At 40.4% G+C, this 19,409-nt stretch overlaps 1 protein-coding gene across 6 annotated transcripts in view; it reads right to left on the reverse strand.

The window, feature by feature from the left end:
* SHANK2 (SH3 and multiple ankyrin repeat domains 2) overlaps positions 1 to 19,409 on the reverse strand; it is a 389,771-nt gene that overhangs the window by 348,427 nt on the left and 21,935 nt on the right. For 5 of the 6 annotated variants that reach the window (XM_039356867.1, XM_039356868.1, XM_039356866.1 and 2 more), the window contains exon 2: positions 3,021 to 3,246. The exons of the other annotated variant lie outside the window; for it this stretch is intronic. In XM_039356867.1, the coding sequence (XP_039212801.1) occupies positions 3,021 to 3,233 (213 nt within the window). In that variant the 5' untranslated portion in view covers positions 3,234 to 3,246. The remainder of the gene's footprint in view (positions 1 to 3,020; positions 3,247 to 19,409) is intronic. 6 annotated transcript variants of the gene reach the window in all.

Below are 19,409 nucleotides of genomic sequence, written 5' to 3' on the forward strand. Positions count from 1 at the left end.
TGCTCACTGCTCAGTGCATGCTGAATTTTAATATTCTACTTAGAAAACATACCTTCTTTTTAAAGATTAAGTACACCTCGTTGAACAATACTTGATGTATAATGGGAAACAATCAGATATAAAACCAGGGTAGATGACTAAACATATTTAAATTGGGGCAAATATGTCTACCAAGTAATTCTAACGACCTATATCAGCAAACTGCTTGCTTATACACAGTATTAACCAATAGGCAGTATCAAGTTAACAAGCATTTTTTCACAAAATACATCAAGCCAAAAACAAAATAAATGACAGTTAGTGTTAGTGTTACAGACAGACACATACAGTATATTATGTTTGGGGGGGGAGGAAGGCTAACTGCATAAGTGTTCCCAAATTTCTATTTAGAAGATTCTATGACCGTGGAAAGCTAGCTAATTATTTACAAAGCTAAAATTGAAACATTACTAATAAAGATTTGACAAGAAAGCATACAGATGAATAATCCTAAAAGTATTATTATTTATTTAGGATATGATGAGAACATGACAGAAAAGAAGTAAACATATACCAGATGCACACCTCTTGGGCCTCATGGCCATGATAAACAGATGTGTATAAAATTAAATCCTAAAGTAATGTTATGTTTACCAAATACTAATCAGTGAGATAATGATTAATACATTGCATCCATCAACCATTTCAGAATATTGTAAAGCCACAGCATTTAAAGCTGTCATAAACAGAATACAGTACATCAAGCATTTATATCATGAGTTTTGGTAGAATGACACAAAGACTAAAGCAGTAGTTTTTTGAGAATGCGCTGCAAAATTTCCACAGGTGTGTCACATCTGTGGAATCAGGATCCCAGCTTCCATGACATCACCAGTGATGACCTGCCTCCATTTATCCTCCCGTGTCCCAACAATACAAGTCTCATCTATGAGGTACAGTAGAGGCTATGAGTTGAAAACATTTGGAAACTTCTGGTCTAAAGTATTAAGCAGAAGTTAACCTGGATTTATAAAAACAAATAATAAAGTCTGGGTCAAGTAAAGATTTCTTTATTATTAAGAAAATATTTCATGGAATTTTAGGTTAGAAATTCATTAATAGATTTGAGGGATTAGATTTTTAAAAAACAAAAATGTAATATACAGTACAGAGGATTATATATTTATTTATTCGGTAAAACCTATATTAAACCTTTCAAAGACTAACCAGGAGGCATCCCTAAAAGCAAAATAAAGAAATATATGACTGGATCCACAGGAAGTAGAAACTAAAATTCTGTCAGAGGAAGGAAAATTGTTTACATAATCTTATATCATAAAGCATGAAATTTCTACAGAGGGTTCAGAAAACAGATTATGAATGGTTTGTCCTGTCATTTCAAATAATTTCAATGAGCTCTATGTAATAGGAAAGTGACAACTAAAAAACTTTGGATTACAAAATTATTTTCATCGGTGTATATTTTAGAGGACCCTGATTCATTTTTAGACAGATAAGTTATTTAATAAATAACCTTATCCAAAATAATGCTCTTAGCTACAAACTGGAAGTATTTGTTTTCTACGCAAAATAAACATATAGGTTTGCAAGCCATGTGGAGGATAAAATTATGTCAATTAGCATTCATGGAAGATGTTCCAGTATTAGTGAAAATGCCAGTAAAGAAGGGTGAAATTATTTTGAGCATTTTATATACTAACATTCAAAAGGAGAATTTAAAAAAAAGAACTATGCAAATTGTTTGTCTTGCTTGAAGAACAACTGTGACAGGAAAATTATGTGGCTATTAAATTCCCAGTCTGCTCGCTGCTCAGTGCACACTGAATTTTAATATACTTAGAAAACATACTATCTTTTTAAAAATTAAGTGCACTTCATTGAGCAATACTTGATGTATAATGTATAATGCTAAATCTATGCCAAAATCTGTGAAAACACAGACTCGTTTTTGGGAGAAGATTCTGAACTTGAAACAGCTTACACCATCTTAGTTAAATTGTTAGTACTTAACCTCTGCAATAAGAATACAAAATACAGATAAAATAAAATAAAATGCACTTTGGCTATTTAATTTACTGTATAAGTGATCAGTTGAGGATATGAGAACATAAATGGTCAGTTTTCTCATCTGCTCCACTGCTTCTCCACTAATCTGACAGCTTCTCCCAAGCACAGCTGTATCAAGGCAACCAATCTCCAAATTAAATAGGTGCATACAAATGGGATGAATGCAGTCTACAATGAGAAGAGAACATCTGTAGCTCAGGGCTGAATTGTGAAGTCCTTGGTGCTCTCTGACCTTGATTGTTCAGATATTTATATCTTTATTGTTAAACTTTATTCTTAGAGAAGACAGTTTACGGGGTTTTAGAAAGAATTTCCTGAAATGTTAGAATCTAGGATCTAACAAAAAGATTGCTTATCTAATTACTTATTTAATTTAATTTAATTAATTTAATATTTAATTATTTTTCAATTTAGTTGAACTAATGTTTTATCAGTTTGAGATTAAAAAAAATTAAAATACACCTTGTTTTGTAAATTACAGAATATTTTCCCTAATTCATTTTCCCACAGACTTCTGAATAGAGAACTTCATTGCCATAATTGGAGGAATTTACTTTTTAAGTTTGGGTTGCATATTATTTTTAAATAGAAAAAATTATATTAAATTGTGGCCCAAATTTCTTCCCATCAGAAGTTGATATTCAAGGAAACCTTCTGCACCAGTAATTCCTGTCGTATACCTGTATAACAAATAATAAATTTCTATCACTCTAAGAGATTTTAAATATTAAGGTGTATTGTTTAGTGACAGAATTCCGAGTCTCAGTTACCATAGTTAACTAAGGACTACCTATAGTCATCAAGCTACTATCCACATTCTTTTTAATTGCTATGTATGGATTCTATGATTTTATATTTCAGAAAAGCTACCAATAAGTCTTTTATTGTTAAACATTCTAATAAAACTGTTGAATTAATTTGTTCAAGAGATGTTTTCATGGTGTTATCCTTACAGTTTGCTGTAGATCTGGTATTATAATACGTATCACTAATGTATTGTTCTGGGCATCTTCCATTTTGCTACTTGGTTTTTCTGCTGTCGCCTTGATGGTGTCATAAATGGTTTCTTCTTTGGAGCTGTCTGATTCTGATTCCATTGAATAATCTGAAAAGCTCTGAGCCATCTCATCTTCACTTGATGTTGGACTACGAGGCATGTTCAGCATATATTACATTTAACTAAAAATGCAAAAGAAAAAGACAACCATCAGTTCCACATATAACATTCTGAACCCAGGAACATAAGAGAATGTATTTGTTTAAATTGTTTTTAGCCTGTTCTAACTAACTTTGCAAATGTTGGGGGAGGAGAGGGAGGAATCTTGGAAAAATAGATTATCCAGTAGATTAAATACAGTAATGCTGTAGATTAAAATGGGAATGCTACTTACTACAATAGAAAATTTAACATTCTTTGGAAGAAAAAGCAATTCCAATGTGTATTTCATCCTGATTTATAGAACAGGAACACTTAGGAATGCTGTAAAGCCCATATAAATTTATGTTTGGCCTTTACAAAGGATTAGAGAATACAAACACTATAGGAACATTATAAGGCATATACCATATAATATAATGTTTAACCTTTAAAAACGACTTGTAAAAGTCTACTCTCTCTATTTAGTTGCTAATTAGGGTAAATAAATCAAAAGCATATTAGCTATTGAAATATTTGACACTAGGAAAGATTATGCAATCAATACTTAATAGAGGTTCTATGAGTCAAAGTAGCTTAGTGAAGGGAAAGCAGATTTTTATCAGGAAGTTCTGTCACTGGACTTACACTCAATATTAAACAAGTACATTCCCATTTGTGAAATTGGAATTCCTCTTCCCATTTGCGTTAGGAGCCGATAAAAAGCTAACAGAAATGTAAATTAAAACAAATGTATTAAAATTGTTAGGACTATAGACAAAATAAATTATTCACAATAAGGTATTTTTGTCATTATTTTGCTGATATTATAAATAGTCCTAACCATAATAGTTTACATGTTCAAATAATAATAATAACAACAACAACGATGATGATGATGTTGGAAGGGACCTTAGAGGTCATCTAGTCCAATCCCCTGCTCAGGCAGGAAACTCTATATCATTTCAGACAAATGGCTGTCCAGCCTCTTAAAAATTTTCAGTGTTGGAGCATTCACAGCTTCTGGAGGCAGGTTGTTCCACTGATTAATTGTTCTGTCAGAAAATTTCTTCTTAGTTCTAGGTTGCTTCTCTCCTTGATTAGTTTCCATCTGTTGCTTCTTGTCCTGCCTTCAGGCACTTTGGAGAATAGCTTGACTCCCTCTTCTTGTGGCAGCCCCTGAGATATTGGAACACTGCTATCATGTCCCCCCTTGTCCTTCTCTTCATTAGACTAGACATTCATAATTCCAGCAACTGTTCCTTATATGTTTTAGCCTCCAGTCCCCTAATCATCTTTGTTGCTCTTCTCTGTACTCTTTCTAGAGTCTCAACATCTTTTTTACATCGTAGTGACCAAAACTGGATGCAGTATTCCAAGTGTGACCTTACCAAGGACTATCTAAATGAACTTTTACAGAAAGCATGTCCCACAGAGATCTGGGGAAGATGATTTTGATTCAGAGGCGCTGCTATTTTTGATGTACTAAACCTTTTTAATGATAAATATTGCAATATAGTTTTGAAATACCATGTTAGAGATGAATGTTTACACTGACTTCCTCTTTTAAGCCAAAAAAATTCCCAAGGGTACATTTCATTTTTTAATCTTCATCGAATTGTGAATTAATGCAGCTTTCTATAATACTCTAAGTCAATAAAAAACATAAACACTGGCTTCTTTATATTCCTACTGATACCAATCTCGCAAATGAAGAATTTTGTTAACCAGTACAGGGATGAAACAAACTTCAAAAGGTTTTAGAGAATATTTAATTAGATTAGCAATATAGTGCTCAAGGATCTATCCTATCTTTGCATCTTTCTATCTGTCTCACTGTCTGTCCATCCATCCATCCTCCAAAGCCACAAGATAACCAAATCTCAAAAAAAAAAAAAAAAATCTGTTCTCATATGAAAGCTTATTGGATTACCAGTAGAATAATCATCATCTCTTAGTTCAGTGTTGGTATGACACTAGTCCTTACAGCTTTTTGGCAAGAATTTCAGAAGTAGGTTTCCATTGTCTCCTTCCTAAGAGAAAATGACCAGTCTAAGGTCATCCAACTGGCTTTCCACCTAAGGTAGGACTGGAACTTACAGTCTTTCAATTTCCATCCTGATACCTTAACCACTATACCACAGTAACTCTCTGAATGATCACATGGGCTGCATTCTTTATTTCTTTAATTTTTTACAAAGCTTTATTCAGCAGTACTTTTTCCAAAACACATAGTTTTCACAGCTTTTGAGATTCTGGCTACCTGTTCCCTTGCAAGATGAGTAAGAACGAAAAGATGGATATATTCCATGTATAATTTCATTTTCATTGCTTATTTGCCACTTTTTCAGTAGTTGTCCTTGAAATCAATTTGAGCATTTTTGTTGTTGTTCTTTGGGATACATGCACCTAGAAAAGGCTAGGTCCTAAATACTTTAAGAGAGTCCAGATAAATAGACAGTTTAATGCTGAGATGATTTTTTAAAAAACTTCAATTCACCTTCTAATTAAAGAAGAGATATCCCGCTGCTTATTCTTCAGAAACATTTTCTACTCTCCTTCCAGCTTATTCCACTAAAATAATGAACAAAAAGTTTCACATTTATTTCTATATGCCCTGCAGTTAGAGGCCTGTGACAAAAGTTTGTGTGTTTTTTTATTTAAGGGGATTTGCCTTTGGGGACCAAAGTCGAAACATTGTACTTGCATGATGCAGTCACGATTGTTCAGGAAAGACTTCGATTCCTTGGAGAGGGTTTAGAGGAGTACAATGAGCTGCTAAGGGTCTTAGGAAAAAGAAATCTCAGTTGCCATCAAGGTATCCAAGTGCTGTTGACCATCTCAGTCTGTCCCCAGCTATAATTCAGAGCTTTTTCAAAGGTATTCCAGCAACATTTTCAGTCCTACCCAATCACATATCTTTTGTTTCCCCTTCTGCTACTATGAAGGAGACAGTATAATAAGCTTGTCTAGTCCATCTTTTACTTACATTATTTGCCCAAACTATGTTTGTTTGACTTGTTTTATACTCAAGCAATAGCTGAGTACAAATGAAGCTAGAGAAGACCAGATATTTTTAAAATTCAAAACTTGCTTTACAAGAATAAGCAACATAATTATTGAGTCCACTCATTTAAAATGCACAATTAGGTTTTTCTCATTAATGATATACATTTACTAAACAGAGTTTATGTGGTGGTGGGATTCAGCCGGTTCTCACCAGTTCAGCAGAACCAGTAGCTAATTTTTTGTTCCCAGGCCCAGAATGGACTTCCGGAAGCGGCATCCGCACAGAGAACCTTTGAATCCCACCACTGAGTTTATGTAATAGAATAGAAACATTAATATGCTGGAACAAATACCATCAAATGCCATGCACAAAAAATAGTCATTCCGATAAGCATATTCACATGCTTCTAAAACATAGAAATGAGCTAATAGCTGTACAGAAATAATCATAGCTTCATTTTCTAAATTACATTTATTGCTCACTTGCATGTGTGTGTCTGTGTGTGAACAGCTTTTTAATATGTCACATTATTTTAGAAGTCTTTTAAAACTTAGCCAGTATTATATTTTAGTCCAGTTATTTTTTGTTATAATGCTGATATTTTCATTGAATTGTAATTATGAATTTAAATATAGTTTTGCATAAATCACATTTGAGACTTTTTGAACCTCCTCCTGAAAAATCACCAATCCAAATCTATCCTAACTATTCTTCAATAGAAATCCTTACAGTCCTGCTTCACTGATGACTTACAGTAGCTTTAATAAAAGATATTAGTTATAGTGCTGTAGTCTAGTGAATGCCAAACCATCTGAACTATAAAGAAACTCTGTCACAAGATCTATCAGAACTGGAAAGGAAAAAGTATTTAATAATGAATTTAAGAAAATACTAGAAATATTTTTAAAAAGACAGTATGAGATAGATCTAAATATATTTTACTATTTTGTTATTTACTATTTTTTATACCTGTTGTGTATAGTGAAATTTACTTTTCTTGATATCAAGAGATTTAGAATAAAATAAAGTATTCTCAAGAAGCAGGATTGAAAGAAGCATATAGGTCTACCCAGGGCAAAGAAATCAAAGCCTTGCCAGAAGTAATTTAGCCTATAGGGGCAAATCAGAGGGAGTAAGCAGTAAGAAAGTCAGCATAGCTATTGAATCGTTTAATTCTCAATCAAGATACTGTCTCCTCTACCTTCTCTTCACAAAGAACAAAGAACTGTTCTTTAGATTCTATCTAAGAAAGAACTGAAGAAAAGAATAACTGAGCATCTAGAACAGACATGCCAAACACAAGGCCCGGGGGCCGGATGCAGCCTGCAAAGTGGTTTCATGTGGCCCGTGAAGCCATCCTGGAAACAGTGAGAGAACGGCCCCCACTGCCTTGGCCCTGGCCCAGGCCGGCCGGGAGGGAACCAATGTACAATTTTGTGGTGGCCTTCTATGCTGAAATGCATTCAGTCTTAGCTCCACAAGGCCGTCTGAAAACAGTGAGGAACCAGCCCCTGCCGTGTGGGCCCTGCCCCCTGGGTGCATGCTGGGGAGGTGTCATCCTTTGTGAGGAATGAAGAAATGCACCATCGCCTGGAAGTGGCCAGCAAATGGCCCTCGCCTACTTCACATATCCGGCTTGATGGGCTCCAGCGGAGGGGTTTCAGCAGGCAGTGAAGTTCCTCCAGTGGACCATGCTTTGGCACTTGCCCTGTTCCCATCCCCTTCTGCCAGAGACCCTCAGATCTGTCCCACTACTGCCCAGGCCCCCACAGGCACTCTTGAATCGAATGATGTAGAGCTGGCCATGCCCACCCAATAGGCCACACCCACTCCATCCTCACCCACCCAGTAGGCCACACCCACCCTGGCCACACCCAGACCCCCGAAGGCAACCACAATGCTGATGTGGCCCTCAATGAAATTGAGTTTGACACCCCTGATATAGAACAGCACAAAAACAACAGACAAAGTTTGCCTGCATTGAAGCTTGTTTAAAAAAAAGCTGGCATACAATATTGTAACATCAAATATAACCACCAAGTTCAAGTTGCAAGAAACAACCCAGCTAATGTACAACACAGTTGCAGTTATAACTGAATACACAGGATGCAAAAATCAACAAAGAAGGAAAAAAGCCAAACTGCACCACCAATATGGAAGATCAGGCTGGAAAATAAGATCAGCATACTAAGATCAGATGCAAGCAAGCTAGAACAGATGAAAGAAAAGAAACTGAAGAACAAGAAGATTAAAGAATACCTGATCAAAAGACATCACCTACAAAGAAGGAAGATTAAGGAAGTACTGAAATAATAAAGCAATAAATAACAAAGTTCAATAGACACAAAGCTCAAATGGCACACTATAGGCAGAAATTCCAAGTTTCCAAATTAGAAACTTTTCTACAAATCCATCAATGGAGAACCTGTAGTGAACCAGTCAACAGGGGTAAAAATAATGAAAACTGAAAGAATCACAATGCCCTATGTGGAAATCAAATCAGAAGTCTGGATGAAGATGATAATTACAAATGCCTGGACATCCTTCAAACTGACAACATCAAGCCCAATGTAGTCAAAAAGAAGGTTAGAAGTAAATACATCATGTAAGTGAAGAATATCCTAAAGTCCAAACTCAATGGAAATACCTTTAAGGCAATTAATACCTGGGCAATTTCAGTCATTAGATACACAGCAGGAATGGGATTGGATTTAAGAAGAAATAAAACACCTGGATAGGAACACCAAAAAAATCATGACAATGAATTATGACCTTCCTCAATGCAGTGATATTGACAGATTCTACTTACCAAGGAAAATAGGTGGATATGGAATGTTATAAGTACATCAAAGAGTTGAAGGGAAAAAAGGGCACTGGAAGAATATCTGAGAAACAATGAATAAGATGCTCTGAAGATACTGTACTATGAAAGCTTACTGAGTACTGAAGAGACCAAACTGAGAAAAGAGCCATAAAATGGAAGATAGAGATTGATGAAAATTAGCATCCCTTTTCTTTGATTTATATTATGGATTGATCTGTGTTATTTCTTTGTACCTTCAGTCCCATTTTGTCCTACCTTGTTTGACTGTGCAGATATGCTTTCCTGCCTTGAAGATTAGCTGTGATTTAAGGCTTGCAACATGCATGGTATTTTTCTTTCTCCTATCAGTTAGCTCCTTAACCTTAATCTACATAATAAACAGCCTTTACCTTCTGAATTGAATATTTTCATTCTTACAAGGAAATTAGCCTGCTATGCATACCACTCATTCTGTTCTTGCAGAAAAGGCAAGAAAGCTGAGAGATTATTTTTCACTCTCTTCTTTCTGAGTAAAGGTGTATAGAGGTATTTTCTCAGGAGGGTGCAACGCTTAGGGCAGTTAATAGGGCTACCAAAGATCTGTTTTCATGTTGTCCATCTAACAGCCATAGCCTTAAAATCAATCAGTTATTTTAGTTAGTTTTTGAGTATCTACAAGCTATCTCTTTTTGTCTGTAATAAGCATTAACCACAACTGAACAGGCTTGTGACTGTCATTGATTAGTACTCTCTGGCTGGTTTGCCCTGCAGTCTGAAATTGAAGAAGACTTTTGCCTAACTCACGGGTCCCCAACCCACTGGTCACAGTCCACTTCCGGACCACAGCCCATTTAGAACCGGGCCATGAAAGCAGCAGGGAAGCACACTTACGCAAACAGCGGGTGAGTGTGCACACAAAGCTTCATTTGCACAAGTGGCAGGTGCATGTGCACACCACTCAGCAAATGGACCTGAGCGTGTGCACACACACACTCTCACCCAGCATCTGCGTGTAATCATTCCCTCTCCCTTTCCCCCACCGGTCCACAAAGTTGGAAGGGGCGTTGTCTTACCTGAACGCCTTTTCTCAGCATGAAGAATGGAGAATCCATGAATGGATTAAAGAAGTCCTCTAGCCCAATTAGACCAAATCAGTCAAGTTGCCATGCCCGTGCTGGACTGGATCACGCCCCAGTTTCGAAGCTAATGACTGTACGATGTGTTGGCTCCCAGACTACAGACACTGAGCTGACTGCGGATTATAAGGGGAGGGGGTAGATTCTCCATTCTTCATGCTGAGAAAAGGCGTTCAGGTAAGACAACTTCTCCAGCATGGAAAAGAATGGAGAATCCATGAATGGGATGTACCAAAGCCCATGTGACCCTACGGGTGGGAAGCAGGATGGTCAAGTGTCGACGCTGCCTGAACCACCTATTGCAAGACCCGGCAGCTGAAGGAGGCCTCTGCAGAGGCAAATTTATCAAGCTTATAATGTCGGATAAAGGGGGAAGGCAACAACCACGTCACCGCCCTACAAATGTCAGCAATAGAAGCTTGAGTATGCCACGCAGCCGATGTAGAAGCACTGCGTGTGGAATGTGCTGTCAGATGCCTCGGAACTGGCAAGGAATGCACCTGGTACAACTCCGCGATACAGGCCTTAATCCACCTGGCAATGGTAGAAGAAGAGACCTTCAGACCCCTAGAAGCTGGTAGAAAGAGACAAAAAGAGTCTCCGACCTGCGAAAAGCAGCCGTCCACTTAATATAATATCGCAATACCCTGCGGACATCCAGAGAATGCCATTGCCGCTCCAAGGCATTCTCATGTGACGGGTTAGGACAGAAATCCAGTAGTACAATCTCTTGTACCCTGTGAAAGATGGTGTTAACCTTGGTGATGAACGAGGGGTCCAACCGTAGGACCACTCTGTCCTGGTGAAAGGTGCATAGGTCTTCCTTGACGGAAAGAGCTGCCAATTCTGATACGTGTCTCGCCGATATAACCATGACTAAGAAAACCACCTTAAGGGACAAGTGTTGTAAATTGCAAGAACTGATGGGTTCAAAAGGGGATTCTGTAATGGCCTATAGTACCCTTGATAACTGCCAAGTGGGGTAACGATGTATTATTGTTTGTGACCCCTTTAATAAAGGATCGTACCCTCGGGTGCTGAGACAACGGCGCGGAATTGGCACATGTGAAGACCATGGAGAGGGCTGCCACCTGCCTACAGATAGTGCTAGGTGCTAGACCCCTATCCACGCCCTCCAAGAGATATTCAAGTATCCACAGAATGGTAACCGAGGAGTTGGCCAAATTATTTTGGTCACACCAGTGACAGAAGTTTCTCCAGGTGGCATCGTAAATATGATTTGTGGCCGGCCACTGAGAAGCCTGAATCATTGAGATCACTTTTGAGGAGTATGAACCCCGTGTCAGGAACTGGCATTCAGATGCCAGGCGGCCAGCTGGAACTACTGTGGGTCTGGATGTTGCACAACCCCTTGTAACAGGACTATCCGATCTGGAGGGATCCTCCATGGAGGAGCTACGGCAAGGCTCACGAGATCCGCGAACCATGGTCGCCTAGGCCAGTGTGGAGCCACGAATATCAGCTCCATTTGTTCCTATAACAGTTTCCTGATGACTACCGGAACAGGGGGAAAGGTGGGAAGGCATACAGTAGTCCCCCAGGCCAGGGACTGTGGAGAGAATCTATTCCCTCCGATCCCTGAGCGGGGAAATGGGAGAAGAAACATGGGAGCTGAGTGTTCGTTGGGGAGCTGAATAGGTTGACACTTGGTTGACCGAACACTGCGCGATCTCACTGAAGAGACGGGGATGCAGACGCCATTCTGAATGGTCTACCGTAGAACGACTCAGATAATCCACCTGCTGATTCGCCTCCCCTGAAATGTGCTCCGCCTTCAGGGAAAGGAGATTCCACTCCGCCCATGATCCCAGTAACTGAGCCTCAGACATTAGGGATCGAGATCGAGTGCCGCCCTGCCGATTGACATGGGCCTTCACCGCCACATTGTCCGTCAGGACCGACACGTGGCACCCGGCAATCATTTTGCGGAAGTGGTGAAGTGCCAGGTGTATAGCCCTGAGTTCCAACCAGTTGATGTTTTGTTTAAGGTCCCGCTGGGACTACCGGCCCTGAGCAAACTGAAGTTGGAGGTGTGCCCCCCAGCCGAATAGACTGGCATCCACGGTCAAGGTCACACCGACGGGCTTCCTGCAGAGGGACCCCTTGGATAACGCTGGGGAGAGCCACCAGAGAAGGGAGCTGAGCATCTGCAATGGAACTTGTACCCTCTGGAGAAAAGAGCTTATGCCCTGCCGTTGGTAGGGGAGTAAGAACTACTGGAGCTGCCTTGTGTGAAGCCTGGCCCAGGGTACTATGGCAATGCAGGAAATCAGTTTTCCCAATAGTTGGGAGAGTAAGGCTAGGGTCACCCATTGCTCCCTGCAGACCTTGAGTACCAGAGTACGGATGCTGACCTGACGTTCCCGGGATAAGAATACTTGGCAAAGGTTTGTGTCTATTATCGCGCCTAAGTGTAATAGGTGGTTGGCTGGAATCAAGCGGCTCTTTTGAAGGTTGATTAAGAAGCCATGACTTGAAGCATCTCGATCGTTAGCGCCAGGTCCATCAGTGCGTTCGGTGCAGAGGACTGGATTAGGATGTCGTCCAAGTAGCATTGAATGCAAATTGGTACCGATCTGAGATGCACAGCAAGTACTGTCAGTACCTTGGTGAAAATCCTGGGGGCCGATGATAGGCCGAATGGGAGAGCCTTGTATTGGTAGTGATGGTTGGAGTACCTGAACCTGAGGAATTGTCTGTGACCCGGGTGAATGGGTATGTGGAGGTATGCCTCTGTAAGGTCTATTGATATTGATGTGGAAGCTCTTATTGCCCACGCCGAAGCCTGGTACGTCCTATGGAAGGAAACCTCGGATTTTTTGTCCTCAGCCTTCAGTGCCTCCGACCTGTCCCCTGGAATCTTAGAATTTGAAAATATGGGAGTAAAGGACTCGTCCACTCCCAGAACCTCCAGCGCCTCGTTCAGGGTCGAAACCGTATCTATAAGTTTATGGTCTGTCCCGCAAAGGGCAGAAAAAGTGTCGGGAAATCCCCATTGATTTCAAAAACATGGGAGGACAAGGAATCTGCTGGTTCTTTACAACTGGTTCCAAAAACAGCGGACTAGTACCCTGACCTGATGCCTGATCGGACACTGGGGGTCTCACCTGTTCGATCTTTCCAGTGGTGCAGGCCTTGCGTAGGAGGGAGGAAAAGAGCATAGGGTTGAACAAGCCTACCAATGGGGGAGCCTCTGTGGTGGGCTCCTCATCATCCAACCACTGACCCTCCTCGAGGTCGTGCTCCGAATATTCGGACACCTCGCTCCCACAGGAACCTGGGGGCGAGGCCGGATCCGGGTATTGATAATCCCTGGATCATGAAGTCTCCACAGATGGAAGAGGGTTTGATGGCCCAGGAGTCGATTGAGCATGCACTGAAGATGCCATAGCTTGAGCTACTGCCTGGAAAATCATGGCCTGGAGTTGGTCGGTAAATGATGGTTGTTTCACAGGGCAGAGGCCCACCTCCATAGGGGAAAATGAAGCCAATGGGATCTGGAATGGGCCCACAAGGGAGAAGCTCTCTGAGGTTCCACATGCCACTGTGGGTGGAATGGGTGCAGCCCTGGTACCAGATCTTGATCTCGCGGTCTCAGTTCCTCCTCAAAAAGAGAAAGATGATCCTGGCTGTAGCCGAGTGCAAGACCCTGATCACGATCCTGTTTTGGAGACCATGCCCGCACAAGGTACGAGGTGCACGGAGTCCCCATTGTTGATGTGAGAGGGAGGGGAAGTGAGGAAGCTGCACCCTCCGCCACCCACTTTTGGGCTTTGGAAAATTGTTTTTCTAGCACCCTATGTCTGTAGCCAGCTTGCTTTTCGGCCATCTTAGAGGTTCTTTTGGTTTTGGCCTTGATTTTTGCAGCTGCTGTCTGGTTGGGTGACTTGTGTTTTTTATTTCCACTAGAAGCGGAAGCCTGTGGAACGGTGTTGTCTGCCATACTGTTCAGGAGTTTTCCAGCAGATCACTGAAGCCGTCCTGGTCTGCAAGAGATACAGCTACGGCCCACCTGGGTGGTACTGACCTACACAAGGATCTGTGAAGTCCGGCCCGCCGTTAAGCACAGAGTCACACTTTGCAACGAATGTCGCGCGTCACTAAAGGGGCTCTCTTCTCTTCTCTTTCTGTTTTTTTTTTTAGTGACAGGATCCCTCGTGCCTCACTTAGTGATGGCTATGACCAAATTGCCAGTTCACTAGATGCAGACAGCGGTAACAGGCTGTGATGAAACAATCCAATTGAGCCTAGCTGAACAGCTAAGGCAGTTTAGTAGATAAGGAAGGTAAGTAGTGCTTTTGACTGTAATTGAATTGAAAAAAACCATGTAATGTATGTAAATGAAAAGGTTAAATAAGCCCTCACCAGTCAGAAATAGAAGGAAATAACTGGAATCTGCAAGGAAGGAAGGTTTGGAAAGGGAAAAGTGCAATGGCGAGACCACCGCCGCCAACCACATTGCGATCCAAAATGGCACCCACAGCCATTGAGGAGAGAGATCTGGATCACGTTTAGCTGATGAGAGAGCCCTAGATTGAAGGCTGAATGCTCAGGGGTAGGTGCAAACCGCCGGACAGAAAATTAAGAAAAAAAACCCAAATTGCAAGCCGAATTGAGTGAGAGGAGATTATTAAAGAGATCACTCGGCAATTCCCAAAAAAATGGCGCCTGCGGCGACTAGCGAAAGAATCCTAAGGTGAAGGACGAATGCCTAAAATAACTTGTTATATTTATCAGTAGAATCAGTAGAAAAGCAAATGGAGAGCCGTAATAGAACTTGATTGTCGCGCTGCACCGAAAGCGGCGATCGCGACAATCAGCTGGGCAAATGCTAGGAGGCTGCCGAAGGCAGACCGAGGGAATCCGAGATGGGCAAATGCTGGGGTGCTGCCGAAGGCAGACGGAGTGAATAAGGATTCCTACCAGACTGGGACAGCGCTGATCCCAGCACTGACCAGATGGCAAGGGAAAGATTGAAGAATCCACGAATGGAGAGTAAAATAGTACAACCTGTCCTCCTAAAGTTTTTCTGGGAGCCAAGTTATCAACGTCTGTCTGGGCTGAGACCAAATCGAAACTGGGGCGTGATCCAGTCCAGCACAGGCGTGGCAACTTGCCTGATTTGGTCTAATTGGGCTAGAGAACGTCTTTAACCCATTTGTGGATTCTCCATTCTTTTCCACCTCTGCTTACCTTTGCCACCCCCCCCCCAAAAAAATTAATTTCACCATTTTCTTCCACCTGCTGCTGGCCCAGGATCCAGGCCCAGGCACAGTCTGGGACATGTGCAACAAACCCAGCAGGATGCTGGAGGCTCATCTACCAAAGGGAGATTGTGGGCCTGGCTGGGAAGGCAGCTGTGGAATAGAGGAGGCAGAGGGCAGCAGTGCAGGCAGCAACTCCCCAGTTGAAAGTGGCATCTGCCAACATTGTGTGAGCTGCAGCTCTTAGCAACAGAATAGAGCAAGCTGCCAGCAAACTGTCTTCTAGTGAGAAAATAATACATTGTTGTAGCTCTAATTATTCGATGGCATTTGCCACTTCAGACACATAAGTACACCCATCCACTTACTCAAACCTGTTACCAAACATGATTTCTTAAGCTGACAAGACAAATGCCTGAAAACATATAAGAAAGTATCTTTTCATGCAGAAATAGGTGTCTTTCGTCCAGATCTGTATGTGACCATGCTTCCTCAAGTCACACATTACATTTCCACAAAAAATAAACTGACAAGAAGATAATTTTGCTCTGCTCATAAGGCTTTCAACCTATGAAATAAATAAGATGCAAAATGTGACTTGAATGGCAACAGCCTGCTGATATATAAACAAAAAAGGAATGTTCTCCATTCAGTGCTCTGAATTGTTGTCAAGTATTCGAAGGTGCCAAAAAGGGAAAGAGGTAAAACTTTGCCAAAATTAAATAGCCTTTCCATTAAAGTTTCAATTCAAGTGCCACTCCATGAGCTGCTTCTGTCATAATATTGCCATCTTCTTAATTCTGCTTAAGCAAATGTGAGGAGGCTAAATAGGACCTTTTTCCATAAGCATCTCTTTTCAACTGAATGAACTGAAACTGCATTTTTCTTCTGGAAGCCTGCAGCATAAATCAAGGCTTAAGCTGACACTGCTATAGTAAAAATTTTAAAGCACTTTTTGAAACCCTAACACAACACAGAGCTATTTATCTCTGTGACTGCTGATTTATCTTAACTATGGTTAAGTCAGGACTGATTTAGGAAACTTGCTTTTATGGCCAAAAGTTATAGGGAGAAAAAGTTCTAATAACTGTACTGAGAGATGGATTTCTATCATGAAAATTATTCACTGAAACATCTCCAGGGAGGGAAAAAATGAAATACATTCAGGAACAAAGAAAGGTTGCAATACCCATGTAATCTCTCCAGTTCATGATACAAAAGATAAAACCCTTTCTCTCCAACAAGCCAAGGTGGCAGTGTGAATGCATACTACAAGGAAAAAAGATAAAAGGCTAGAAAGTCAACATGATCAGCAAATGAAAATACTATTATAGCATGTACTAATTAAGATTCTTTAAGAAATGCTAATGCAATCAGGTAAATGTCTGATTAGCTTGAGAACAAAATAATTCATGCAAATGACATGAAACATATTTCCTTACTATGGCTCATTATTACACAGAATTGCAATTAGTTCATACAGTATGTTAAAATAAGGGAAACAATGTGATCATCTTTGTATTTGTTATAATGCAGGAATCAGGCTGACAAATCTCACCTTTAATGAAAGTTGGAGGGTTTTGGCTTTATAAACCTCCCTTCCTTTTATTCCTGAAATATGCCAGACAAGATAATCCTCCCTGGACTACAGAGTTAACCAGATAATTTTGGACAATAAATATTTCACAGCTGAGTTTGCTTCACAGGTTTGTTACTAGGAGGATAAAATGAAGGCAGATTTCCAACATCACTTGCCTCAACTTCCTAAGAGGAAATGTATAAAATGTAATAATTAAATAAATGCTTCCTTTCCCCACCTTGGAACTCATGTATGTGACCACCTAGGCACTTGATCAACTACTCCCCAGTATGCACATATTGTTGGACTTTTTCATTTCAAAGTGCAATGGAGGGATCAATTTTTTTCATGTCATGAAAAACCTGAATTTCCTCCACATTCAAAACCATCTCAATGCCAACCATATAGTGTAAACAAAAGCATGAGGAAGCTCCAGGCATACCACTCAGAAACTTTATTTTCATACCTTTCCATGAAGACAATTTATAAATAATGTTCAGTGAGTTAACACTGGAATTCAAGAATCTCAATGAATAAGTACATGATTTGTGATATTATAAACTGTATTTCACTGTATCAATCGTTTCTGCCTCAGAATGAAACAACTGATCTGAGAAAGAAAGCATTTCAGTAATTCTTAGTTATTTGCACAAACAGGAAGTATGTTTATTCCTTTAACAAAGGGCTTTTCAACCTTTTCACCCATTGTACCACTTTTAGGATATGCCAATATCCGAGTACCACCAGTCACCGCCCTAGCAAGGTGTCAAAAACTTGATGACCCCCCCCCAAAAGGAAAACAGTGATAAAGTACAGGTAGTCCTCGACTTAAAACAGTTCGCTTAGTGACTGTTCGAAGTTACAATGGCACTGAAAAAAGTGCCCCCCAAGGCACAGCCAAGCAAGACACCTGCCTGCCCACCCAGCGGTGCTCTTTCTCCTGTCCAAGGTTTTCATTGTTGTGAGCATTTCTGTTGAGGATTGGCAGCAGGGGTGGGGTGGGGTGGTGTTTGGTTTTTATTCCCCCCATCTGCTGGGTGGTTGCAGCAGATTTTGGTCACTTCACATGACCCTGGGACACTGTGACCGTCATAAATATGAATCAGTTGCCAAGCATCTTTATGTAAATCACAAGACCCTGGAGATGCTGCAACATTCCAGCTGACTGGCGCGTCTTCTGTGCTCAGCAGAAGCACCATGATCAGCGCTAAGCTCCAGCTGGAGCCTGGTGCTGATCCTGGCGCTTCTGCTGAGCCCTGACAGCCCTGCAGCTCCAGCCATCTCTCGCTCAGGCTTGTGCGGTGCTGCCACTGGTTCAGCTCATTCCCCTCCCCCGTTACCACTTTTCTAGGATGGCCATGTACCACCTGCCAGGTGCCAATGTACCACAGGTAGTACCCGTACCACTGGTTGAAAAGCCCTGCTTTAAGTGTCATCAGGGTATCTAATAAGTATTTATTTGAAAAAAAATACATCTGGCTGTTGAAACTAGTTTATCCCTGAATCTTGGATGTATGGCAAAGCAATAGCATGATAAGTCCATACAGATTTAGACAACTCAAGAAATTAGTTCTTAGTTTAACTCCAGACTGATTGCGTCCTGGTTGGTGAATTCGAAGTGGGTAAGAGAGAAAAGTGAAAGATAATTACATGTTCTTGGATAATTAATTACATGTCCACATGTATGCAACTGGAAATTCAAAATGAATATATTTGATCATCATTTTGACATATATTAATACATAATTGATTATAAGTGCAAGATTGTATAGTGATTAATAAAACATATTTGTATTGCTTCACTGAAGTCTACACTGCCAGTTCTCACCCAGTGACTTTGTTGACGAAAAAACTACCATATTAAAAAAAAAGCTATTCTATATAAACCCCACATTCATTTGCACTGATAACATTACTCAAACAAGCAAACCACCAAGATCAGAAGGCATCAAGGACTCCACTGGGGGGGGGGGACATTCTAGAAGAAGACAAGGGAAAACCACTTTAGTGTTGTTGCAAGAAAAGTGTATGGATTTGTCCTGTAGATACCAAGAGCCAGACACAATTCAAACAAGTTGTTTGTATATACACCATTAGTTTATAGTTTAAACCTCAACTATACTGGTGACTGGATAGCAGAGACTAACATCCAAAAGCAAACTTGCTTGAAAAGCCTGTTCTACAAAATCAAGTATAGGAATGTCAATAAAGAACTGTGCCTTCTGTAAAACAAAGCCTCCTTTTGTTTGCAGTAGTCTAAATGCTATCTGTAATTGGGAAAACAGGACAATAGTTTATACTTGTACTTGCTATTTCTGCAATCCAGAAACCTATGGCTCTATGTCAGATATAAGTAGGTTCTTCTTCATTATAGTAATATAATTAATATATTAATTATATATTGTGTAATATATGTTCTTATGTAATATTTGTTTATTTAGCAAAGTAGGCAAA

This window comes from Crotalus tigris, unplaced genomic scaffold (assembly GCF_016545835.1).
Source record: "Crotalus tigris isolate CLP2741 ecotype Arizona unplaced genomic scaffold, ASM1654583v1 scf7180000018831.1652172, whole genome shotgun sequence".
NCBI classification, from domain to species: Eukaryota; Metazoa; Chordata; class Lepidosauria; order Squamata; family Viperidae; genus Crotalus; species Crotalus tigris.